This window comes from Chiloscyllium plagiosum, chromosome 4 (assembly GCF_004010195.1).
Source record: "Chiloscyllium plagiosum isolate BGI_BamShark_2017 chromosome 4, ASM401019v2, whole genome shotgun sequence".
In the NCBI taxonomy this organism is placed as follows: Eukaryota; Metazoa; Chordata; class Chondrichthyes; order Orectolobiformes; family Hemiscylliidae; genus Chiloscyllium; species Chiloscyllium plagiosum.
Window position 1 is genome coordinate 92,462,175 of NC_057713.1, and position 27,503 is coordinate 92,489,677.

General features: G+C 40.5%; 1 protein-coding gene across 1 annotated transcript in view; it reads right to left on the reverse strand.

Moving 5' to 3' along the window:
• Window positions 1-671: 671 nt before the first annotated feature.
• nfatc1 (nuclear factor of activated T cells 1) overlaps window positions 672-27,503 on the reverse strand; it is a 204,862-nt gene continuing 178,030 nt past the window's right edge. Inside the window, exon 7 of the mRNA XM_043688615.1 lies at window positions 672-3,890. Coding sequence (XP_043544550.1) covers window positions 3,835-3,890 — 56 coding nt within the window. The 3' untranslated portion in view covers window positions 672-3,834. The remainder of the gene's footprint in view (window positions 3,891-27,503) is intronic.

Here is a 27,503-nt window from a genome sequence, read left to right on the forward strand (position 1 = left end):
TATGTCCAGACTTGACTATTCCAAGCCTTGCCTGGATATCTTCCTCATTTCTAGCCTACATAAATTTAAGCTTATCCAAACCTCTACTGTCTGTATCTTGACTCAAACTAAGTTCCATTCATCCATCACCCCTATACAGACTAATTTAGACAGGCTCTTTAACCTGTAATTCTTCAATTTTAATATTCTCATTCTTGTTCTCAATTTACTCCATGACTTCATTCCCTCTCTATCTCTGTAACCCCCATCAGCCTTCATGTAACCATCTGAAAACTCTGTATTCCTCCAACCCTGCCACGTGATTTTAATTGCTCCAAAATTGGCAACCGCACCCTGAACTGAATATGAACTAGTTTCTGGAATTCCAACCCTGGAATCTCAATTGGTGTGTCCACCTTCAAAGCACCTTTGAAAATCTTAATTTCTCATGACGCATTTAACTTTTTGAAGGGGAATTGCCTCATGAGACTTAGTGACAAATTATTCGATAATGCTCCTTGAAATTTTAACATTAAAGAAGCTATGCAAATTCAACTTATTATAGTTCTTATTTGTAAAAACTGAGTTTTAAGTAAAGACATGTAAATAAAATGACATGATAATTGCAAACACAGAAAATCAATGTCACCATCAACATAAATGTGGGAGACAGAAAAGGAAGACCAACGATATATTTCAAACTGTGCTTTTATTTTATATTACAGGTAGAAAATATTTGCATAACTTCAAATAAACAGGTTACACTAACAGCAAGAATGCAAAAAAAAACACTGATACAAATATACAGGAAAATCCAAGCTTTGGAAAACATCAAAGACACAACACACAAAACAGGAACTTTGTCTATTTAACTTAACAGCCATTCCTGAAATGAAGTGAGAAAATGGAGTGTGTTTTGCCTAAGAGATTTTAACCAGTGACACAATGTTAATGTACATTCTAAAGTAGAATCCCACTCCAGCCCCTCCTCTGGTTCCTTTCTGGGAACAGCTCTGGAAAGCAGAGACATCTTTTCCCTATAAAATGCAGCAAAAAATACAAATTCAAAAAGAAAAGTATACAAATAAAAGTAAGAAGAATGGCAGCTGGCCATTTTGGGAGATCATAAAAGGGCTTAGCTCATCAAGGGCCTGTTTGGCTAGTGCAGTGTAGAAAACTGCAAGTATTCACCTATAAAGCAATGCAGTTGTATTGCCAATAACAAGCTGCCTTGTTAAAGCCTTTTTTTAACAAGTTTACACCAGCAGACAAAAGCAACGTTGCAATTATTTTGCACTGTTGTGATGAGCTGGCAGTGCTTTCAAAGCAATAGTAGAATAAGATCATCCAGCTGTACAAATCCTAGAACCATCCATTTCAGAATTTTTCATTTTAATTCTATATGACATGCTTAGGGGTAATAGTAATCTTATAAAACAAAATTAGTAACCCTACATTAACAGCTTAAATATAATGGAGAACATGCCAGAAGATTATCCTCAAGCATGATAGGTGTTTCTTTCTCCATTTTTCATTTAAGTTACAAGTGGCACTTCTCAAAGCTAACCTATATTAACATCTATTTGCCAAAGCCACTATGTGAATAAGAGACAAATCTGATCCTAAACAGAGTCCAATATATGTGGCACTAATGGATATCTAGGTAGCGGGAAACAGGCTACAATGGGCCAGCAGTATTAGGGGAGAATATGAGGCATTAAAATACCTGACAACTGAAGGTACAGCCTCTCATTATTTATAAGCAGATGTGGTTGCATTGTTTTTTTAACTCCCCAAAGCTAGGAAGCAGAGTCTTCCTCAGGAAAGTGAGGTCTTCTGGAGTTTGCCCTATTTATAAGTTTACTTTGCCCCATGTTATAAATGCTTCACAGTCAGCTACTCAGGTGGCTACGTGGCAATGGATAAGGCAATACCATGAACACAGCAATTAATCTGTTTTCATTTTTTGATTAGATTATGTGGGTGACTGTATACCATAAATTTGTCTTCTTCAGTTCATCATTAGATACTGTGAACATGATCCAGTGGATACATTAATTTAGAAATGCAACCATGTCATTTCTGGCAAAACCTAGAGAGGGCACTACTGGTTAAGGCACTCAAACTGGAAACTAACATATTAATGTATGAAATCAGAATTAATCTATAATGAAACGATAATCTAAAAGAGCAATTATTTAGTACTAGTTAAGCTATATGTTCTGATATTCTAGTTTAACAACCAAATCTATGGTCAACTATTATCTAGAGCACAATATTTAAAGATCTAAATACCATTAAATGCAATAATCCAGTAGCAGTTGTTTGCATTTAAGATAAGGTTTGTAAAATTCTTTTTACAGACTAGTGAGCCAAGAAGTTGAAGTCTGACATGAAAGTTTTTAAAAAATAAAATTCAAATAACTGCTGAGGCAGATTTCTTCGTACTGTATTGTACTGTGCTTTCTAAAGTGCTGGCACAATTGCAAAAGGTAAGGAAATGCGCTTCTACTCTTGTAAGAGGGGAAGCATCTACTATTCTAGCTTGTAAAAATACTGGTAGCTAATATACAGTAGCATGGACTGAGAACTTAACTATGCATTGAGTGTTCTGCTAATAGTTACGTTAACTATTGGACAAGGGAAAAAAAGGACTATCTCCACTATTGTTCTAAAACTTTACAATTACTTCCTTTCAACATTTGTGCGCATAGATTCTGAAGTTACTTTTGTTGTGAAAATTTTCCTAATGTGCATTGCAAAAGTGACAATTATAAACCCATCCTCTTGAGTTTATTGTACATAAAAGACAAAATACAACCAGTGAAAGATGACAGGTTTCAACATATTTTTGAAAATGTACATGGGAGAGCAGCAAGCAAACAATTCAGCAAATAAAAACTAAATATCTAGCCACTTTGTTGTATATATTTTTTAAAAAGTCTTTAATCCAATCTATATCTTGACACCTGGTTATGATCTGCAGATCCATATTTCTGGAGGTGCTGATCATATTTCTATAAGGCCATCTCCAGAAACTCTTGGAATTTCTGTGTGTTTGAGAGGTTTCATCCCATTCAAATGGTATAGAAGGATGACATTGCAACCTAGGCTCAGCTATGACTTGAGCAGGTGAAATAAGGAATTCTGTTTGGATAGATCGATACCCTAAGTGGAGACATTGAATGGATTAGAGTTGCTTTGAATTGAAATGCAATGTACAGTAACACATATTGTTGGATTCCCTCCTTCCGCTGAAGAGCTAAGCATGAACTCCTTAGTGAACAAAATATTGTGATATGCCTAATAATTCACATTAATTTCCTGTTCTCTTGCAAATTTCTTGCTAACAAAATATTCCTACAAAGAGCATGTGCTAATATTCATTTCTAAAACTGTGATTCTTTTAGTAGAAGTACAATACAAAGAATCTTCTTTTGTAACAAAAAGTAAACATAAGGCACTTATATTTGCATACTTTAGAACATCTAATTTTTTTAACTCAACATATACTTGCACAATCATATTTATCAATTCTTTGGAATTCTTTAAATGTTTCATGTAAATTTTATTGGAATGATTTGGGAAGACTGTTCTTGCTGAAACTGAGAACTCATCCAAATAACTGTTCGCTGGGAGTTCGCCTAATCACTGGCTGATACTTTTCAGTTATTAGAAAACAAGTCACTTTTGTTCTGTTACCTGAAGTGAATTATTTCTAGAAAGAGAAATAACAGTTTGTTGTTTACTTCGAACAATTTTCCTTGGAGGCAGCATAGCCTGAGATCTTCTCATGATCACCATTTTCATAATGACAATGGATCATTATGGATCGTTCCATGGTCTTGATACTAACTACGAATGTCCATGTACAGAGGCACTTGAGAGGTCATTTCGTATGATTTCATTTACTGTGGAGAAACAAGGCAGAAGTTATCACAAAGAGACCAAAAGAAGCTTCACTGTTTTTTTCATACTTCACTCAATCACTGCTACAAATGTCACTTGATACCATCCTCACAACAATTCCTGCTTCCGAACTATGCTCAAAACATCTTTTATATGGAATAGATTCACATGCACACTGCACATCCAACTGGGAATTAAATGAACTAACCAACGTATGTTGCTTATCTTGATATATAAGTAGTTAAACATTATTTTCTATCAGTCTTTAATGGGATTTGTGGGTATTGCTGGCAAAGCAATATTTGTTTTCATTCCCAATTGACTGTGACCTCAGCAGCTTACTAGGCCATTTCAAAGAACAGTTAAGAGTCAGCTACATTGGTGTCATGGGGAGGATGACCAAGTTCCTTTCCTAAACGGGACATTACGTGCACCAGACAGGCTTTTGCAACAACTGATGATATAACTACTGAGATTTATTTCCAATTCCAAATTTATGAATTGAGTTTAAGTGCCACCAGTTACTTTAATGGGATTTGAACCCATGCTCCAAATACCTTGAGCCTCTGGTTTGTTAGTCCTGTATCATGAGAACTATAGCATTAAGCATCAGGCAACTACTGTATAATATTCATAAAAGCAAGTTAACACTAACACCAGAGCTTGAAACTTCATGCATTCATTGCCACATTAACTGCCTTTTCCCTTGCATTAGGTAGAAACTTGTTACTAATTGGAGGAGGTACACAGCACATGCTTAAATAACTAATACAATAACACATCAGGATATATAATGACTTGCTTATATCAGGAGGTACATTATACCAGTTGTCTTTACAATGTATTGAAATAAACCTTGCTTAAATCAAGAATGCAAACTTTCTTTATTTCACACACTCAAATTGCAGATAGTAACAATCTAGTATGGCACAACTATATAATTTTACAATTAAAGGTATTCTTTTTTAAAACATTTAATGTTGACATATGGGCATGGTTGAGATTTCAGTATCGATTGCTTGTTAATGTATCATTCTAAATTACTGATAGTGGGTCAATGGGATTGAATGGTTTGGTAGATCACTTCAAAATCAACCATGTGGTGTGGCATGAGAGTGATATGTAGGTCTAAACCAGGTCAGGATGGCAGGTTTCTTTCTCCAACGGACACAATAAAATGGTTTAAAAATCCAATGATTTAAACGGAATTCAAATTCTCAAACTACCAAGGTAGAATGTGACAGTGGGGGAGTCCAGGGATATAATCACCCACACCCTCAGTTGTGCCAATTGTTCTGTCTATAGTCTCCAAGTTTATATGTTGTGGGCTGCTTTAAATGGTTCTTAAACAAGATTATGAAGGGATGTTATTCTGGAGAACATATGTAAATAAAAGCATAAAAACACAAGAAGTGAGTCCAATTTTGGCTTGTTTTATTATTTTGTGGTTTTACTTTCTAAGGAAAGATATGTTTTGTCTCAACTGTGACTAACATGGAATCACAAGGATTAACACTTGAGCCTCGGTTATTCACAAAATACATAAATCATTAGAAGTTGGGAACCAAACACAATATTTCTAAAGTCAAGATTGGAGTGGTGCTGTAAAAGCACAGAAGGCCAGGCACCATCCGAGGAGCACAAATAATGACTTTTTGGGCAAAAGCCCTTCATCAGGAAATATTTCTAATTTTGCAGTTGCAAAGTTAAGGGAGAATATTTGTTGTAAAGAAGATGTAAAATGATTTCAGGAGAATTTGGATAGACTTAGGTAAGAACATGCCAGGTGGAACATAATGTGGAAAAAAATGTAAGGTAAGGGATTAAATGGTAAGGGGTTGAAAAGCAGATGTACAAAGGGATATAGCTACAGCCGACGGTGTAGAAAGAAAATGGTACGCATTTCTGGTGGAATAATTCAAGTACTGGATTGGGGATGTCTTGCTGCAATTGTAAACAACTTTGTTGAGACTACACTTGGAGTATTGCTTTGGTGTTTTGGTGTCCAGTCTGAGAAGGGTGCTCTGGCTGTGGAGAGCGTGCAACAAAGATTTACCAAACGGATTCCTAGGATGGTAGGACTGACCTATAAAGAGAGTCAGGATCAATTAGGACAATATTCAATGGAATTTGGAACAATGGGAGGCACCTTGTAGAAATCCATGAAATTCTAACAAGACTAGGCTGGTAAACACAGAAAGGACATTCCCAATGACTCAGGAGTCCAAAGTCAGTGGCTAGAATTTAAAGATAATGAGTTAGGCCATTTAGGATTGGGATGAGGTGAAATTTCTTTACTCAGACAATGGTAAGGTTGTGGAATTCTTTGCCACAAAAAGCACTGAGGTCAAAACATTGAATGTTTTCAAGAAGGAGTTCAATGTAGTTCTTAGGGCTAAAGGATCCAAGGGTATGAGGAAAAAGTTGGAACAGTTGGATGAAAAGTCATGGTCATGTTGAATGATGGAGCAGGCTTGAAGTGCTGAATGACGTAATCCTGCTCCTATTTTCTGTGTTTCTGTATTTTAGGTGTACTTGCCAATAAGTCACTGAAGGCTCACATGCAAGTGCTGTAAGCTCTTAGGAGAGCTAATGGAATGTTAGCCTTTATTGAAAGAGGATTTGAGTTCAGGAGAATTGAAGTCTTGCTTCACTTGTGTAGGATCTTGGTTAGACTACATCTGAAGTACTGTGTGCAGTTTTGGCTTTCTTAACTCAGGAAAGATATTATTGCCATAGAGGGAGTACAACGCAGGTCCATCAGATTTGTTCCTGGGATGCTGCAACTATCCTATAAAGAGAGATTGGGCAAACTGAGCCTGTACTCTCCAGAGTATCAAAGAATGAAGGTAATCTTATTAAGCCATTCAAAATACGTAAAGGGATATACAGGGTAGATGCAGATGTTTTCCCTGGTTTGGGAGTCTAAGACAAGGCTAAACATAAGGGGGATGCCAATAGGACTGAGATGAGGAGAAATCCTTCTTTCCATCAGGTTGAAAATCTTTGGAATTCTCTACTTCAAAGGAGGCTCACCAATGCCTCTGCTTCTTCAGCAGGGTAAGGAAATTCAGCATGTCCACAATGTCTGAACAATTTTTATAGATACACTATCCAGATGTATCACAGCTTGGTATGGCAATTGCTTTGCCCAAGACTCCAAGAAATTAGACAGTTGTCTACATACCCCTGTCGATCATGAAAACAAGCCATCTTCCCATTTACTCTGTCTACACTTCCAGCTGCCTTGGGAAAGCAGTCAACATAATCAAAGACCCCTCCCTCCCGGTTATACTCTCTTCTACCCTCTTCCATTGGGCAGAAGATACAAAAGTTTGAAAACACAGACCAACAGGTTTAAGAACAGCTTCTTCCTTGCTGTTATCAGATTTATGAATGGATTTCTCATATATTACAGTTGATATTTCTCTACACCTTCTCTGTAGTTGTAACATCATATTCTGCATTCTGTTCTATTATCCTGATGTACTTACGTAAGGTACAATTTGACTGGTGAGCAAGCAAAACAATACTTTTCACTGTACCTCAGTATATGTGAAAATAATAAATCTAATCAAATTAGTATTTGAGTATATTTAAAGTGGAGATTGATAAAATTTCTCATTACCAATGATGTAAAGAGTTATTGGGATTTCATGGGTAAAAGGCGTTGAAGTGTTCAATCGGCTGCAGTAGTATTAAATAACAGAGCAGTTCTGACAGACTGAATGGCTTAGCCCTATTTCTATATTCCTATGAGAGGTGATGTGGAACATGACATTCTGAATTTAGAAAGAGAAAGCGTTTACAATGTAAGAGTTCAATTCAGCAATCTCCCACAAAAATGACTCAATGACTAACCTTCTATAATCTTTTGAGAAAATTAAGTGATAGCATTTGATTTTTCCAAGGCAAGTGGGTGCTAGGGAGAACTCGGGACAACATGATCTACATTTCAAAATCAGAAGATAGAAACTAAGGTATGACAGCACAGGAAACTCTTGTGATTAAATGCACGATGCATGGATTATCCACAGGAAGCACATTTGCACAAATGTTGAAAAATTAAGTCTCCGAAGCAGAGGATCTCTATGCCTCAAGAACAATTGGTCTCACTCGATAGCATTACACAGGATAACAGTTTTCTGGATTTTACCCTTTAGAATGTAGTAACTATTGTAAAAGATGCCAGAAACTGGCACCTGGTTCTGCCAGGATCTCTTTTGGGTATATTTCCTGCCACCAACCCTTCTTCCAATATTGATCTATAGGGCATACTAGTTTTAAATGCTGAAGCATCAACCACAGATAATTCTTGAGCAAAAAAGGCATGGAGCAGAGTATTTGATTGCTTAATATTAAGACAACAGTTTATATTAACTAAAAACTGGTTACTAATACGAACAATAGGTAAGAGACACTGTTATCCTCAAAGAAATAGTAATTAGGTCTCTGCTACATGGCTGTAGATTTTAGGACTGACTAACTAACTAAAAAACTGATTGGCTCCTCCCTAAAGTCAGTTATATATCAGTGGACAGAATTATTCCAAATTTTCCAAAGTAACTCTTTCAGGCGAAATGCCTCATACGACAGTAACCATAAAGCAGTATCTGGATCATCTTGTGAGTAATTGTCACGCATTCCTAATTATGCTTACACCAGGGCCACCCTCATTCTCAATGTAGCTATTGAGTGCCAGGACTCTAACTAACAGGAGGTTCTCAATTAGAGTTATAGTGGTACATAGCATGGAAACAGACCCTTTGGTCCAACTCGCCCATGCTGACCAGATATCCCAATCCAATCTAGTTCCACCTGCCAGCATCCAGCCCATATCCCTCCAAACCCTTCCTATTCATAGACCCATCCAGATGCCTTTTAAATGTTGCAATTGTACGAGTCTCCTTCACTTCCTTTGGCAACCCATTCCACACCCACCTCCCTCTGCGTGAAAAAATTGCCTCTTAGGTCTCTTTTATATCTTTCCCCTCTCACCCTAAACCTATGCCCTCTAGTTCTGGAGATCCTCCACCCCAGAAAAAGACATTGTTTATTTACCCTATTCATGCCCCTCATGATTTTATAAACCTCTATGAGGTCACCCCTCAGCCTCCAATGATCATGGGAAAACAGCCCCAGCCTATTCATCCTCTCCCTAAAGCTCAAATCCTCCAACCCTGGCAATATCCTTGTAAATCTTTTCTGATCCCTTTCAAGTTTCACAACATCCTTCTGATAGGATGGAGATCAGAATTGTAATATTCCAAAAGTGGCCTAACCAGTGTCCTGTACAGCCACAACATAACCCCCCCAATTCCTGTATTCAATATTCTGACCAATAAAGAAAAGCTATGAACCTTCACTCCAAGGTCTCTGTTCAGCAACACTCCCTAGGAGCTTACCATTAAGTGTATAAGTCCTGCTAAGGTTTGCTTTCCCAAAATGCAGCACCTCGCATTTATCTAAATTAAACTCCATCTGCCACTTCTCAGCCCATTGGCCTATCTGATCAAGATTCCGTTGTAATCTGAGGTAACATTCTTCGCCGTCCACTACATCTCCAATTTTGGTGTCATCTGCAAACTTACTAATTATACCTCTTATGCTCGCATCCAAATCATATATACAAATGATGAAAAGTGATGGACCCAGCACCGATCCTTGTGGCACTCTACTGGTCACAGGCCTCCAGTCTGAAAAACAACCCTCCACCACCACCCTCTGTCTTCTACCTTTGAGCCAGTTCTGTATCCAAATGGCTAGTTCTCCCTGTATTCCATGAGATCTAACCTTGCCAACCAGTCTCCCACGGGGAACCTTGCTGAATGCCTTACTGAAGTCCATATAGATCACATTTACCGCTCTGCCTCTCTCTGTTACTTCTTCAAAAACTCAATTAAGTTCGTGAGACATAATTTCCCACAGACAAAGCCATGTTGACTATCTTTAATCTAATCTTGCCTTTCCAAATACATGTACATCCTGTACCTCAAGATTCCCTCCAACAACTTGCCCACTACCGACGTCAGGCTCACTAGTCTATAGTTCCCTGACTTGTCCTTATCACCTTTCTTAAATAGTGGCACCACATTACCCTACCTCCAGTCTTCCGGCACCTCACCTGTGACTATCGATGATACAAATATCTCAGGCAATCACTTCCCTAGCTTCCACAGAGTTCTCGGGTACACCTGATCAGGTCCTGGGGATTTATCCACTTTTATGCATTTCAAGACATCCAGCACTTCCCCCTCTGTAATATGGGCATTTTTCAGGATGTCACCATCTATTTCCCTACATTCTATATCCCCCATGTCCTTTTCTACAGTAAATACTAATGAAAATACTCGTTTAATATCTCTTCCATCTCCTGTTTCTCCATACAAAGGCCAGCTTGCTGATCTTTGAGGGGCCCGATTCTCTCCTGAGTTATCCTTTTGTCCTTAATATATTTGTAAAACCCCTTTGGATTTTCCTTAATTCTATTTGCCAAAGCTACCTCATGTCCCCGTTTTGCCCTCCTGATTTCCCTCTTAAGTATACTTCTACTTTCTTTATACTCTTCTAAGGATTCACTCGATCTATCCTGTCTATACCTGACATATGCTTCCTTCTTTTTCTTCATCAAACCCTCAATTTCTTTAGCCATCCAGCATTCCCTACAACTACCAGCCTTTCCTTTCACCCTGAAGAATGTGTTGCTGGAAAAGCGCAGCAGGTCAGGCGGCATCCAAGGAGCAGGAGAATCGACATTTCGGGCATAAGCCCTTCTTCAGGAAAGAGGAAGATGTGCCAAGCAGGCTAAGATAAAAGGTAGAGAGGAGGGACTTGGGGGAGGGGCATTGAGAATGCCATAGGTAGAAGGAGGTTAAGGTGAGGGTGATAGGCCGGAGAGGGGGTGGGGGCGGAGAGGTCGGGAATAAGATTGCAGGTCAAGAAGGCGGTGCTGAGTCCAAGGGTTGGGACTGAGACAAGATGGGGGGGGGAGGGGAAATGAGGAAGCTGGAGAAATCTGTATTCATCCCTTGTGGTTGGAGGGTTCTTAGGCAGAAGATGAGGTGCTCTTCCTCCAAGCATCGTGTTGCCATGGTCTGACGATGGAGGAGGCCAAGGACCTGCATATCCTTGACGGAGTGGGAGGGGGAGTCAAAGTGTTCAGCCACTGGGCGGTTGGGTTGGTTGGTGCGGGTGTCCCAGAAGTGTTCTCTGAAACGTTCCGCAAGTAGGTGGCCTGTCTCTCCAATGTAGAGGAGGCCACGTCGGGTGCAGCGGATGCAGTAAATGGTATATGTGGAGGTGCAGGTGAATTTGTGACAGATATGGAAGGATCCTTTGGGTCCTTGGGGGGAAGTGAGGGGGAAGGTGTGGGCGCAAGTTTTGCATTGGTTGCAGCGGAAGGTGCCGGGAGTGGAGGTTGGGTTGGTGGGGGGTGTGGACCTGACGAGGGAGATGGAGGGAGTAGTCTTTCCGGAACGCTGATAGGGGTGGGGAGGGAAATATATCCTTGGTGGTGGGGTATGTTTGGAGGTGGCAGAAATTACGATTCCTTTCACCCTAACAGGAATATACTGTCTCTGGACTCTCATTATGTCATTTCTGAAAGCTTCCCATTTTACAGCTGTCCCTTTATCTGGGAACATCTGTCCTCAATCAGCTTTTGAAAGTTCTTTCCTAATATCGTCAAAATTGGCCTTTCTCCAATTTAGAACTTCAACTTTTAGGTCTGGTCTATCCTTTTCCATTATTATTTTAAAACTAATAGAATTATGGTCGCTGGCCTCAAAGTGCGCCCCCACTGATAGTTCAGTCACCTGCCCTGCCTTATTCCCAAGAGTAGGTCAGGTTTTGCATCTTGGCAAAAGTGAGGACTGCAGATGCTGGAAATCAGAGTCTAGATTAGAGTGGTGCTGGAAAAGGACAGCAGGTCAGGCAGCATCCAAGGAGCAGGAAAACTTCATCAGGAATGAAGTTTTGCACCTTCTCTAGTAGATACATCCACATACTAAATCAGAAAATTTTCTTGTAATAGTTAACAGATTCCTCTCCATCTAAACCCATAACACTATCGCAGCCCCAGTCTATGTTCGGAAAGTTAAAATCCCCTACTGTAACCATCCTCTTATTCTTACAGATAACTGAGATTTCCTTACAAATTTGTTTCTCAATTTCCATCTGACTATTACGGGGTCTATAATACAATCCTAATAAAGTGATCATCCCTTTTTTATTTCTCAGTTCCACCCAAGTAGCTTCCCTGAATATATTTCCAGAAATATCCTCAGTACAGCTGTAATTCTATCCCTTATCAAAAACGCCACTCCCCCTCCTCTCTTACATTCCTTTCTGTCCTTCCTGTAGCATTTGTATCTTGGAACATTAAGCTGCCAGCTCTGTCCATCCCTGAGCCATGTTTCTGTAATTGTTATGATATCCCAGTCCCATGTTCCTAACCATGTCCTGAGTTCATCTGCTTTCCCCGTTAGGCCTCTTGCCTTGAAATAAAAGAAGTTTAATTTATCAATCCTACCTTGTTCTCTGCTTTGTTCCTGCCTGCCCTGACTGTTTGACTTGCTTCTTTTCTCAACTGTATCAGTCTCAGATTGATCTCTTTCCTCATTATCTCCCTGGATTCCACCTCCCCACCTTAATAGTTTAAATCCTCCCAAGCAGCTCTCGCAAATCTCCCTGCCAGTGTATTAGTCCCCTTCAAATTCAGGTGCAATCTGTCCTTCTTGTACAGGTCACTTCTACCCCAGAAGAGATTCCAATGATGCAAAAATGTGAATCCTTCTCCCATATACAGCTCCTCAGCCATACATTCATCTGCTCTATCCTCCAATCGTTACCCTCACTAGCTCAAAGCACCAAGAGTAATCCAGATATTACTACTCTTGAGGACCTCCTTTTTATATTCCTGCCTAACTTGCTAAATTCTCCCTTCAGAATCTCATCCTTTTCCCTTCCTATGTCATTGGTTCCGATGTGTACAATGACCTCCTGCTGGTCTCTCTCCCCCTTGAGAACATTCTGCACTCTCTCTGAGACATTCTTTACCCTAGCACCAGGGAAGCAACACACCATTCTGATGTTTTGCTGCTGGCCACAGATACGTCTGTCTGTTCCTCGTACGAGAGAGTCCTCTAACACAATCAATCTCTTGGAACCCGATGTATCCTTCATTGCATTAGAGCCAGTCTCAATACCAGAAACCTGGCTGTTCATGCTATGTTCCCCTGAGAATCCATCACCCCTTACATTTTCCAAAACTGCATATTTGTTTGAAATGGAGATAGCCACAGAAGACTCCTGCATTACTTGCCTAATTTTCTTACCTCTGCTGGAGTTAACCCATCTATGTGACTGTATCTGCGACTTTTCTCACTTTCTATAACTGTCTTCCATCACATCCCCTTCCTCTTGGAAATTCCTCATTGCCTCTAACTGTTGCTCCAAGCGATTCATTCAATCTGATAGAATTTGCAACCAAAGGCATTTATTGCAGATATAATCCTCAGTAACACACAAACTCTCCTTAAACTCCCTCATCTGACAAAAATAGCATATCACTCTACTAAGGGCCATTTTTGTTTCTTCCAAACTGCAGACTCAAAAAATAGCACCGTCTTATTCCTTTACAGAACACTGCTCCAGGCTAACTTAATACTTATGGCTTATATCTTTAAGTTTAATCAAGTGACATATCTCAATAAAATATATAATCAAGAAAGTACCCACTCTATTCACAACTGCAGACTTACTGTAAGGCCACACTTAAGACTATTTAGCTATTTGTTTCTGTGCTGTGACCTCTCCCAAACAGGTTCCTCCAAGATCAGATGTGAATTTCGTTGTTTAAGTTTTCCTATATGCACCCCGATGTCCAGCGATACATGAATTCAACAGTAAAGGCAGTAACTGCATAGGTTCACTGCTGTGTCAGGGAGCAGTGTGGGTTTCTTTCTCTCTCTCTCCTGCACTGACTGACCATGTGCTGCCTTTGTCTGTTCCTCTCCCTTTTAGAAGTGCTGCTGTTCTGACTTTTTTTTCTCCAAAGTTCCAAAACAATGCAACAGCTTATAAAACAGTAATTGCTGCTCCTGGAATTCGAGGAAATCACCTCCGACACCTAAAATACCTCAAAAAAGGAACAGCCTGTTACAGCCAGAAACGTTTCCCATCCTCCATCTTGGATTAGGAATTAGTTCATGAAAGAGAGAGACAACCTTGATGGTGAGCTTCTTATTACTAAGCAATTGCCAATTGCTGCCTGTCCACAGGGGTGTTGCTCATCCTCAAGTGGCAAACAGTAACTGCAGGATGGGATTGGGAAGCTTGGCAGAAGTAACTATGTTTCAGGATAATGCCTTGGGCACCCAAATGAGCCAGACTCCTTTAAGGACAGAGTGATAGGTCACTAAGAGGAATGGTCAATCAGTGCATGGAGACAAGGGCTGGCAGTAACAACAAAAGATGCAGCAATACAGCTGCAGAGTTCCCACTACTGAACAGCAGCAGCTACCTACAGAGGAACATAAAATTAACTAGGAGATTACACATGTTATACATTAAAATAGCAAACACCACACACAGAAAATGATAGTGGCCAAATCAACAGGCTGTAGCTTCTTTGGAATGTAGTATGTGGACTCATTTTCATTATGAACATGCTAATGTCGCAGTCTGGGTGGTAATGGGCACAAATGGCATTAGAGATACCACTGGTTAGGCAGAGCAGGCTTTTCTTTGCACTACTGATGATACGATACTTTATGCATTGTCAGATTAAAAAGATAAGCAAACATCCTGTCAATTGATTACATTTCTTCTTTCTTCCCATCAATTCCTAAGGTTATTCTCCAAACCGTCTTTCATTCATGGGATGAGAGCATTGTTAGTTAGGCCAGCATTTATAGTCATCCCAGAGGGCAATTAAGAGTCAGCCACATTGCTGTGGATCTGGAATCACATATAGACCAGACCAGGTAAGATCTTCCCTAAAGAAGATCAGTGAACCAGATGGGTTTTTGAGACTATTGACAATGGTTTCATGGTCATCATTAGACTTTTATTTCCCGATTTTGAACCCAGGGCCCCAGACCATCATCTGGGTCTCTGGATTAACAGTTCTGTGTTAATACCACCAAGCCATTGCCTCCCCTCTTGCCTATATAACATTCCATGCATAACAACGATGAACTGAAAGTCTTTCCTACTTATCTCTGTAACTCTGGGTCACTTCCAGAGACACATCAATGAGGTTCTGAACTTGGGATAATGTCAACCATCTATACAGATACTGCATTCTGATTCCATTTCAATCCATTCATTTAATGGTTTAGATCTGTAGTGATTGTAATAAGGTCAGCCAGTTGGACCTTATAGAAATTGACTCCCTGATTGGGGCTATTTATCTAGTTCAGTCAGGGAGTCCTGGCTGACAGATAAGAACAAGAATGTCTTGAGTTGTTCGGGGAGAGGTGGGCGCCGCAGGGAATGGAGTGTATTATTTCCCCGTCCAATTCTGTTTTGATTTGATTCCTGCCCTCCACTTCACGCAGCATTGCCCTTTGATGTGAGGGGCACGGCTTGTCACTGGCCACTTGGGTATTTTCTTCCTGGTGGTGGAAATTGAATAAAGATTTGTGCACCTTGTGTCTCTCACTGTGTCTCACACCTGCACACACACAACATGGGTGCTGGGGAAAAATAAAGCACTACCACAGTTAGGCGGTAGTGTGGGGGTAATGGGGAAAAAATACAGGAGTGTCAGAGGTTCTGACTCTCTGAGAAAAAGAACCAACAAGAATGTCAAACATCCTATTCACTCTGAGAGCTGGATCCATGACAAGGACTTTCTACAAGTAAATAAAGGGTGACTTGCTGACAGCATACCAACCTCTGTGCAGTAATTTCAACATCCTTGGTTGTCTTTCTCTAATTCTTCTTGCATCATGCTCTGTTTTATTTTGCAATGTCTTTGAGGGTCTCTCTCATTCGAATCCTCTGCAATCTCTGTCTTTCACTCTACCTGTTCATTTCTATTCCTCACTTTGTATCTAATTTGCTTGCTCCAATCTGGAGTAGTTTACATGTTTACATAGTGACTGCCCTGTCACCATTATGACCAACTCCACTTACGAAAATGCACTATTGTTTGCACATATAAGCTTGTTGAGACACTTTTTGCATTGTATTTGGACTTCTTAAACAGGCAACTGGCATACATGATTTCACTCAGAAATAATTCAATTTGCTTGCCTTAAAAAAATTGATTTAAACATCTAATATCTTCACAAATGTGACAATCATTGATTTGATGTCAATTAATACTTGCAATAAAGATTCACTGGAGTGTCGAAGGCTGAGGGGTGACCTTCTGGAGGTTTATAAAATTATGAGGGGCATGGAATAGGGTAAATAGTCAAAGTTTTTTCCCTGGGGTTGGGGAGTCCAGAACTAGAGGGCATAGGTTTAAGGTGAGAGGGGAAAGATATAAAAGAGACCTACGGGGCAACTTTTTCACGCAGAGGGTGGTACGTGTATGGAATGAGCTGCCAGAGGAAGTGGTGGAGGCTGGTACAATTGCAACATTTAAGAGGCATTTGGATGGGTATATGAATAGGAAAGGTTTGGAGGGAAATGGACCGGGTGCTGGCAGGTGGGGCTAGATTGGGTTGGGATATCTGGTCGGCGTGGACAGGTTGGACCGAAGTGTCTGTTTCCACGCTGTACATCTCTATGACATTCTGATTAAAAATAGACTTCCACTCTCATTTTTATATTCCACTATATCAAAATGTTAAGCAAAGATACACAACAATCATTAGTGTACTAAATAATTTTGAATAGGAAAACATTATTCCTTAAAAAGGAAAGATATTAACATCTAAAATGCATAAGAGATTGGACTCTGTGGAAAATCTTAATGCAAATAACATAGATAATTGACATATGGAATTCATTCTATTGTTTTAATCAGAGCATGTACGGTTGTACTTGACACCCATAATTTTACTAGTGAGCTGGGTTCAGCTTTGACATGGGAGCCATACTGTTTCCTTTTGGTTGTTAAGCAAATATTTCTTGAAAACCTAACAAAGCATCCATTTAGGAAGAAATGGTTCATGTCAAAAAATTAATTCATTGTATAAAATATTTTGAATTGTATGGTTACAGTACTTAAAATGATTAAGTATGTCAGAGGACTTTACACAATAGCATACATTTGAAATTGTTTGTAGAGGTTTTTGTTCTATGTGAGCTTGATGTGGGAAGGACATTTAATTAGGTAGGTAATGATGGATGTGAACCTTGCCACTTTCCTTCCACCTCTGAAATTATGATATGGAGGTGCTGGTGTTGGAGTGGACAAGGACAGAGGTCATATGACACCAAGTTATAGTCCAATAGGCTTATTTGAAATCACAAGCTTTCAGAGTTCTGCTCTTTCGCCAGGTGGAGTCCATTCCACCTGACGAAAGAGGAGCACTTTGAAAGCTTGTGATTTTAAATAAACCTGTTGGACTATAAACAGGTGTCTTGTGACTTCTGACTCTGGAATTATACTTTGGGAAAGAAGGACCATAGCAGAACTCTCAACCACCCAGGGCCAACTGAGACCCTTAAATGGCCAATTAATGAACACCTAAAGACCTCCTCTCACTCCAATGGGATTAATCCAACTGCAAGTTTGATGACAGTTGAAACTGTGTGGCCAGTTTATCACTCCAGTGGGAGTGTACTACAATCAAAGATTGTTCCTGATTGCACAAGAAGTCAGGAAGTGGAGGGGGAGGGATGCTCACTGGGAGCCTTGACATCAACCTCTCTGCACCCTCCATCCTATTATATTACCACCTCTACATTACCCACCTCTGACCTGGGTTGGTGCATGATTCAGAGACTCCAGTGGGTTTGTCCTGCAGCAGCCACAACCTCCCTTGTGGTGCTGCAGAGGACAAGAGCTGCCGGGCTCTGGTTGTAACTTCATTCCAGGGAAAGTGGCCTTGCCACTACCTGACTGGATTGTGACCTCTGCATCTCAAGAATATTTCTCCCTTCTTGGTAAATGCACGTTAGTTAGTGCTATTGCATTATCCCAATAAGGAAGACAATACTGGAGGAGATCAATTACCCCTTGTGCTAAATCACAATTCAATTAGATTATGGCAAACTGTATGAGAAACCAACTTACTCTTCTTGTCTGTTGCCCTTAATACCTTTGTTGAACAAAAGTCCACTCATCTTTCTGAAATGTTCAATTTACCCAGGCTCACCAGCTTTTTGTAGGAAAGGATGCAAGATTTTCACAACTGTCTGTTGAAAGAACTCATGATTGATCTCTCTCTAATTTTAAGGTAGAGCCCCCTTCTTCTGGACTATTCCCAGCAAAAGTAAAATAGTTTCTGATGACCTATGTTGCAAACTTCATTAATCATTTCAAACATCTCAATCCTCCCTTAGTTTTCTATATTAAAGAATGCAAACCCAGTCTATGTAGCCTGTCCACACAACTTAACACTTTTCGTCCCAGTATCATGATTGTAAATGTATGCTGTGCCTTTTTCATGGTTAATACATGTCAGTCTGAGTGCAGAGTGTGTCTTCTAGTCACTGATATTCAAATTCCACAAATTTGAAGCAAGATGTTAGAATCAATGAACTAGATCTTCTAGGGGCCTGGCTGATGTGGGCTCTGGTGAGATTTGTGGCAGAATCAGACACGAAGTGCAGTGAGGCCCACCTCGATATAAGGGTAATCTCACACCACCTTTCTGCTTTCGATAAGCAGTGTGGCAAGACTCATGTTAGGCCATAACTTGCTGCCAATTAAGGTGATTATTGCTTGTCAAATGCCTTGGTTGATGCCACAACTCATCTCATTAATATTCTTCCACACGTTTTAATAAACATGCCAAACAAGCTCGACATGGACAAAAATCCAACATGGAAACCAGAACGGCTACTGTCCCTAAATACTGCTTGATCTAATTGACCACGAAGTTGGACACCAGATACCAACATATCAGGGCACACTCCACATACTGTAGGCACATGCAACCTACATCTATGAACATTGGTATCTGACAAGTGCCAGCATCTATGAACCATCATAGTACATCTCCAATTCACTTTTAGGTTGTTTTTGCACTTCAATGCTGCACCTCCATATGTACCAGCTGTAATCATTGTAATGGGGAGCAAGGGCACTGTGCTGAGGGACACAAACCTAGCTAGAGAGATTGGGCTGCATCTCTAGGCATCTCGGGCACTCTGTTCATTCCTGACCATACTTGGATGTTCACAGCATTTATGCCTCATATTTTCTTGCCTTGCCTTTCCACACTTTGCACTCTTAGCCAGATCTACAAGGCTCATATTACTTTTGTCTTGCCTTGCCATACAATGCAAATATAAAGGAAAGAAACGTCATAGCTGTCACTTATGCTCAATCAAATCAAGGAGGATAGCTTTGACTCAAAGCATGCCAACAGGTGGTCTCCAATACCAGCCCAATGGCTTGGACATGGTCAATCAGCCATTCAGGGCAGTGAGAGTCAAAATGCTCTCCTCACAAGGGGTGAGGAACTGAAAGTTGGGCAGCCACCACTTGTCTTGAGTCTTTCTGCCTATAAGGGATTGCATCCCTCCTTGAATAAGAGAGAGGTAAGTATTAAGGGTGATAAAAATGGGTGGCACAGCTGTTAATTTTGGGTGCTTATGGAGGGGTATCCCAGGGAGTGAGTAAGAAGCACAGAGGGTGTACAGGGTTAGTGGTGACGGGGGTGGGGGTTGGGAGTTCGTGAGTGTGGAAGATGTTGCAGACAGTAATGAGAGTTGTAGAGTGGTGTGTCTGCTGGTCTACACCCACCCACAATGTAAACCAACTCCTTCAATGTAACAGCACAGAGCTTAGAATGTTCAAATCAACTGAAGTTACAAACATTTTCAAAAGGAGTTTTGTAAACATTGTTGTTAAAACATTAAGCACCAATGTAGCAGAAATTTTAGATGACCTTTATTTGCCTTATGTTAAATGCTGCGTTTTTGATGGAAAGAACACTGCACCTATTTTCCACCTCTTTTGTGACTCACATTTTAACAGTTTAGGACTATTTGAAGCAGCACTGCGTTATCGGTTAACATCAGCTCGCAAAGCTGCTCATCCAGTGACTGTTTTCCTTCATTATTTCTTTTAATAAAACCCCACTTTTCCTGCAGATTGTCACCACAGCTCGTTTCCCACACTCAGATTGTCCATTTATCTTTCTGTGTTCTTTGGCAGGAGAAAGAGGAAATGACTAAACGTGGCAGAATCAAGTTAACGCCGCATAAACAACCTCATATCTCTTGCTCTGATTTAAATGTGATAACAGAAATGTCAGTGAAGATGACACTGGTTTGCACTTCCAACAGTTACTTAAAATAGATTTTTAAAAAACGAAATCATGTACTAGATTGACCACGTCATGGAATCAACGCAGGTAGATCTATTGACATTTTTCAGTTAGGTTGTGTCACTGTTTTTCACTGAAGAAAGAGAGATGACAGAGTTTTGTAAGACCCTGACTCACATTTAGAACCACAAAGCTACAGTTGACTTAAATTGTACAGAACAATGGGCAATTGTTTCATAATTCACAAGAGGTCCCTATAAAGCATATCGAAAGAACATATGAGATTTCTACATGTTGGTGTAATAGGTCATCCTGAGTTCCCATTATCTAAAGGTGCTACTGCTTAGCTCATCCACCTTCATTTTCTCACACTCCTTCGTGCGTTTTAGGTCAGGATTGGAACTTTTTTTTTCAATTATCCTGCACTGTTCAAATCCATTTGCAACTCCTCTGACAACCCATGCCAGCCTCTAACATGACACACTAATACCCAGATTTAGATTGAGAAGCAGTACAAAAGCCATATTGGTGGCAGTGCAATGAGGATCTGCAATTAGAGAGGGTCCTAGCATTTGCTGACTTTCAATGGCAAAACCATCATCAAATCTCCCAACAACATTATATGGCAGGGCACTCAAAACTCAACTAGACCAGCTTTGATCACATTATGGCAAGATATTTCAAAGCCTCTTCACTATCTATAAGGCACAGGTCAAAAGTACAATGGAGTATGCACCACATGTTTAGATGGATGTAGGTACAAGAGGCTCAAACCAGAACAGTGTAAATTGCTTAACCAGTAGACTTGTGGCTCAACTTTCCAGTCCCTCCATTACTGGATGTTTAGCGAGATACACTGTGGCAAGTTACTTTGACCACACCTCCTTCAAGGTGATCTCTACTCCTCAGAAAGACAAGAACCCCAAATCTGTAGAAGAAACATCACCTCAAACTTTACCCTAACTTGGACAGTAATCATTGCTGTGATTCTCAGCCAAACCCCCCAGCTGAGCGACCAACCATCAGAACTTCAGCACTTCAAGAAGAGGCAACTTCACCTTCTGAGGCCAACTGGGCTGAGCAATATTTGCAGTTCTGTCAATGTTGACCACAACTTGATAGCAAAAACAAAAGCACAATCATCCTAACATTTAATCTAAGAGATACCACAATTAACATTCCTTTGCATTTTTCTTTTCTGGCCATTTTGCCTTCTAGCCTGAATCATTCCCTTCAGCATTGCACATCTCAAATTTTTGAATAAGACTCTTAAAATAGCACCTTATCAAACTGCTGGAGTGTATAGTAATATGATGTGGTTTGGTCCAGTGTAATTCCCACAGGTGAAATTGTTAATCTCAGTTGGTCTACCTGGAGTAGTGATTTGGAGGTGCTGGTGTTGGACTGGGGTGTACAAAGTTAAAAATCACACAACACCAGGTTTTAGTCCAACAGGTTTATTTGGAAGCACCAGCTTTCAAGGTGCTGCCTCTTCATCAACCACCTGACGGTGTAGCAGTCAAACATTTCTTCAGAGGGAACACAGGGGAAACAAAATGAAGGTGAGAATCAACATGAACTGTCCAATTGATCTTGGAGTTACTGAAGCTGGGAGCAGATTATCAGTTGGAAATTTTGAAGAGGGCGAAAAACTTTTGAAAACAGTTTTCAAGACATTGCAGGTGGAAAAAGCAGCTGTATTTTAGTTTTGGCTTTTAATTCTGAAAATAATTATTTGCACAAAACATGTAACACAGAATACTGATTTTGATTCAATTTAATGGTTCCAGATGAAAGTTGGATCAAATTCTGCTCTCCAAATTCAATTTTCCCTCTGCAGTTGTGAACTTATCTCCCTGTGCAACAGGCAAGCTGGGTATGGAATGCACCATTTAAACTTTTATTTAAAAAGTGGTAGTGATTCATATCTCAAATCTGCAACAGTGGTTGTGGGTTGTGCAGACAATAGCTCAAAATATGCATACTGTTTCTTCCAAACATTTTTCACTAGCTGTCAGTGTATGTAACCCAGATAATTTTTAAAAAGTGAAAGCTGTTTTTTAAAACATACACTTGATTTTGACCGTTAGGGCAGATCTGCATTTGGCCAACACGGATTCAGGTTGACTTTTTTGACTTGCATTAAAATAAACACAATAATCTTCTCCTCTTTTCTTTTAAGCCTTGAGTAAGTTACATCCAAGAGCACTAGTAGATTGCTGCCTACCTCTTCAAGTAGTCACTGTTGTAACAAGAAACCAAACAGATGATCTGCACAAGGCAAGATCCCATAAGCAGCAATGTGACAGTGACCAGTCATGGGCAGAATGCTTGGTGATGAGGCCCTAACATATTTTGTGGCTGATATATTTTCCCAGAAAATACAATAGCATACAGATTGGTTGCCAATTGTGAGCATATATGTAGCTGCCTCAGCACTGCTCAACTGCTCAGTGAGGCTATTGAGATTCCTGTGTTTGTGCTAGCAAATCATAATTCTGCTCGTCATCTCTACTTGGATAATGTGCTCAGAGATGGCCAAATCGGACGATGCCTCTGAGAAAACTGCTCTCTCATTCTTGCTGTCAGTGATTGTAGTCTCAGAACCCCCATTTGGTCTTGATATTATGGTCCGTAAGCCTGTGGAAAGGTTCTGCTCAATCTGTGTTTTTAAGTGACCGAGAAATAAATATAGATTACACACTGGACAAAACTCCCTCTGCTCTTCTTTGCAATGGCATCTTTTAAGGCCATCTAAAAACAAATATTGCCATGTTTCATATGAGGAATGGCATAATGGCATGTTCTATAGCATAGCACTCCCTCAGTGCTGTCCTCAGTGCTCCACTGGACATTAAATAACTTCTGTTGAAACTTAATTTGATAGATTTCCAATGAATGGGTAAATGAATCTTATGTGATGGTTAATTAAATACTTAAACAAAAAATAGATCTAAGCTAGTCCAATTAAAATGATATTGTGTCACTGGTAATTCATCTTCAGTGTTTGTCTTCAGGGATAAAACAGTACAAAAATGGCAAGTGTATTCATTTAAGGCCACTTTAGCATATTCAACTTATTTTATAAACTCAGTTGGAAATGTGGTTACAATTGGGGGTTTAACAAACTAATGCTGTTATTGATGTTAAAACTTCTCTCTGGCTTGGGTGGAGACACACATTTCTATCTGCTGAGATAGATGGCGTCTCAGTACTTCTGTGTTTTGGCAGATTACAGTCACTGCTGAGTGGGAGCTGGTGTTTATTTAGAAACTTGAAATATCAAGACCAATACTGAAGTTTGCAGTTAAAAAATACTGACCAAAGTCATTTGGATTGGGATTTTTGTTTTTAAATACACAATCCTTTAGAAAAAGCTGCTTGAGTTCTTTGCTGATTTTCCTGTATCCATTGTCCTTTAGGATACTAGAATGACGCTTGGCTGGCCACACTTCAAACCTTGGCTGATATCTGGGGCCCATTTAAAGCTCAGCCACTCAATGAATATGAAACAGGGTCAAGAATTTTATCCCTGAGTCTTCCTATTAATTCCCCTTGTCCACTGCTACTTTCCCATAACTGGCTGCTAACACTGAAGATCATTACTGTATTCGCTTCCCACTCACCTTCTGTACAATCATAGTATATGCCTGAACAGTGGCTGTGTAAGGAAAAAGGGAGAGGATAGTGGGAGCTATTACGTGTGTGTGGTTGCAGAACAGAAAAAGGCAATTTAAGGAATCCAGGAGTTCTGATTATATTTGAGGCATTCAGTATTCCAAATACATACCTAGCCAGAACTGATCTATCATTACAACTTTAATAGGAGTTTAAGGAAATCCCTGGCAAACTAACGTGAAGGATTGGGTATTATTATCGTAAAATGGGAGAACCCCATGGAATTTCAGGATAGTTAAGTTAAGCAAAATGACATATGAATCCAATTACCTTTTCAATTAACAAATGCATCATTTAAGATTTATTCCTCCACAACCTTTATCAATAAATAATCAACATACTTCTGCTATATAATTAAGATTGCAACTTTTTAGCTTACTAACTAATGCTAAACCGTTAAAAACATATCTCATCATTTAAGCTAATCAGTAAGATCTGGCAATATTTCTTTTTTGTTGCAAAATGACACTTAAAAGTGGAAATTCCATGATTCACATGATGTCTAACTCCCACACTAATCTCTGAGTCATAAGGTTCTGGGTTTAAGTCCAACTTAAGGACTTGAGCACAAATACCCAGACTGATGCACCAGTGCAATACTGTACCGAGGGAATGCTGCACTATTGGAGGTGTGCAATTTAGATTTGACGTTGAACCAAGGCCCGGTCTGTCTGATCAGGCGCAAAAGATCCTAGGATATTATTTTGAATAATAGCAGGAAATTTGCCCCAGAGTTCTGGCCAATATTTATTCCCTAATAGAGAGCACAAAAGAAAATGGATTATGTGGCTATCAACATATTGCTGTTTATGGGATCTTGGACTGCTGTGTTTCCAACATTACACCAGTGACTGTACTTCAAAAATACTGCATTGTCTGTAAAGTGGTTTGAGATGTCCCGAGGTTGTGAACAGTATTGTATAAATGCATGCCTTTCTAAAGTAGAATTAAGCACAACCAGATTACAGCTATATAATTGAAGTTTGAACCACAATTAGTGTGACTGATTTATTCCATATGAACCCAAACTTTACTGATGTTTCTATTGCTCAACCTTTACAAAACTCGATGAGGAACAAGCTATCCATTTAGGGAGGTTCTACATGTTTTTCCCAAAGAACTGGAAACATAAAAGTGAGGAATTTTGGTCTCAATTCAAAGAAAGGGTTACAGACTGCACTATGATAGTTGAACTGAGTCCTCTACATCCATGGAAAATGGTAGCATTCCATGTAGACATTTAAATGTGAAACTATGCTTGCAAATTGGAAGTTTAGAATGAGAGGAATTCCCAGCTCTGTGAACCTGACTCCTGGGAAACTGGCCTCCAAGTTCCAGTAGTGTCATGTCATGCCCACGAACCCCAAGAAGGGGTCTGGGTACTGAGGCAGCTTATGGCAAGGCATTATCACCCCAACCCCCCTCCTTGGTACTCAGACACTTTATCCATTTTTTTGTAGAAGGAATACAACAAAAACATGGTCCCCAACCTCACAGCTCACATTACTGCATCCCCTCCCACACGCTTTCTGCACTAATCCATGTTAATTCATGCCTTCCATCCAATCTCCATGACCTTCATGCCAACCTGACTTTTACCCACAACCACATGGCTCTATTTATAGTCAGCATACCAACTTAGTGCCATCTTCTGCCAACCAACCTCTATCCTCTATGCCAACTCACTCACTATACACTTAGCATTGTGTTAACAAATGAAATGGCAAGCACTGTTTTTTTTTAAGGTTAAAGGCACTTCCTTCAACTAATTAAACAGTAGCATTTAAATGTCCTGGAAGATCCTGTGACAGTTTTCTTAACAGTTGACCTTAACAATTCCAATGAGATAATCCAATTCTTATATATATTCATACCTACATATAAAGAATATTTAACCTCTCCCAAATGGCACCTTACCTCCCTCAAAGAGCACTTGGCCTTTCATATGGGTTATAACTACTAGGAGAAAATGAGGACTGAAGATGCTGGAGATCGGATCTAAAAGTGTGGCGCTGGAAAAGCACTGCAGGTCCAGGGGCAGCAGAGTCAATGTTTCAGGCATAAGCCCTTCATCAGGAATCCTGGGGGAGCCCAAGGGGGCTGAGAGATAACTAGGAGGGGGGTGGTGCTGGTGGGGGGGGGGGGGGGGTAGCTTGGATGGAGATAGGTGGATGCAGGTGGGGGGAGTAATGGTGATAGGTCAGAGCGGAGGGTGGAGCGGATAGGTGGGAAGGAAAATGACCAGGTGGGATAAGTTCAAAAAGGACAGAACTCCCCAGCCCTCATCTCCCACCCCACCAATCTCCGGATACAATGCATCGTCCTCCAACATTTCGCCACCTACAGTCAGACCCTACCACCAGAGATATATTTCCTCCACACCCCTATCAGCATTCCGCAGAGATCATTCCCTCCACGACACCCTTGTTAAGGTCCCCACCAACCCAGAAACCACTCCCTTTGCCGCCAGAAGAGGCATAAAACTGCACCCACACCTCCCCCACCCCCTCACCTCCATTCAAGGCCCCAAAGGATCCTTCCACATCCAGCAGAGATTTTCCTGCACCTCCAAACACCTTATTTACTGTTTCCATTGCTCTCGAAGTGGTCTCCTTTAAATTGGGGAGGCAGGACGTCAACTTGTGGAACGTTTCAGGGAACATCTCTGGTACACACGTACCAAACAACCTCAGCTCCCTGTGGCAAACACTTCAACTCCCCCTCCCACACCGCCAAGGACATGCCAGTTCTGGGCCTCCTCCATCACCAGATCCTAGACACCTGACGCCTGGACGAAGAATGCCTCATCTTCTGCATAGAGACCCTGCAAACACATGGCATCAATGTCGATTTCACCAGTTTTCTCATCTCCCCTCCCCTCACCTTATCCCATTTCCAACCCTCCAACTCAGCACTGCCCTCTTGAACTTCTCCCACCTGACTATTTTCCTTCCCACCTATCCGCTCCAGCCTCCATTCTGACCTATCACCATTACCCTCACGTGCTGCCACCTATCGCCTTCCAAGCTAACTTCCCCCAAGCCCCACCACCCTCCTATTTATCTCTCAGCCCCTTGGGCTCCCCCCACATTCCTGATGAAGGACTTATACCCAAAACGTCAACACTCCTGGTCCTCGGATGCTGCCTGATCTGCTTTGCTTTTCCAGGGCCACACTTTTTGACTTTCCTATGGGTATCCTACGAACATATCTAAAAGAGTGCATTACTAGTCCTACCTTGCCCAGAACTCCTGTAAATTTAGACCACCTAAACCCCATCAAAATATATGTCTAAACTGTACAGGTTGTGTTTTGGACATCCTACTAATGAACTTGCATCTGAGTGAAGGCAGATGCACTTCAGCAATTTTCATGAAACACAGAGGTGCAAAGTGCAACTTGATCTGTTCACTCCTGCAAAAATTATGGAGACCCGAAACATCTTTTGGATTCAGTACCCTAGCACTATTTTGATGAAGTCAGAGATGTTCTCCATCTGCACAATAAATTAGTTTTTGAAGGCCTAATTTTTATGTG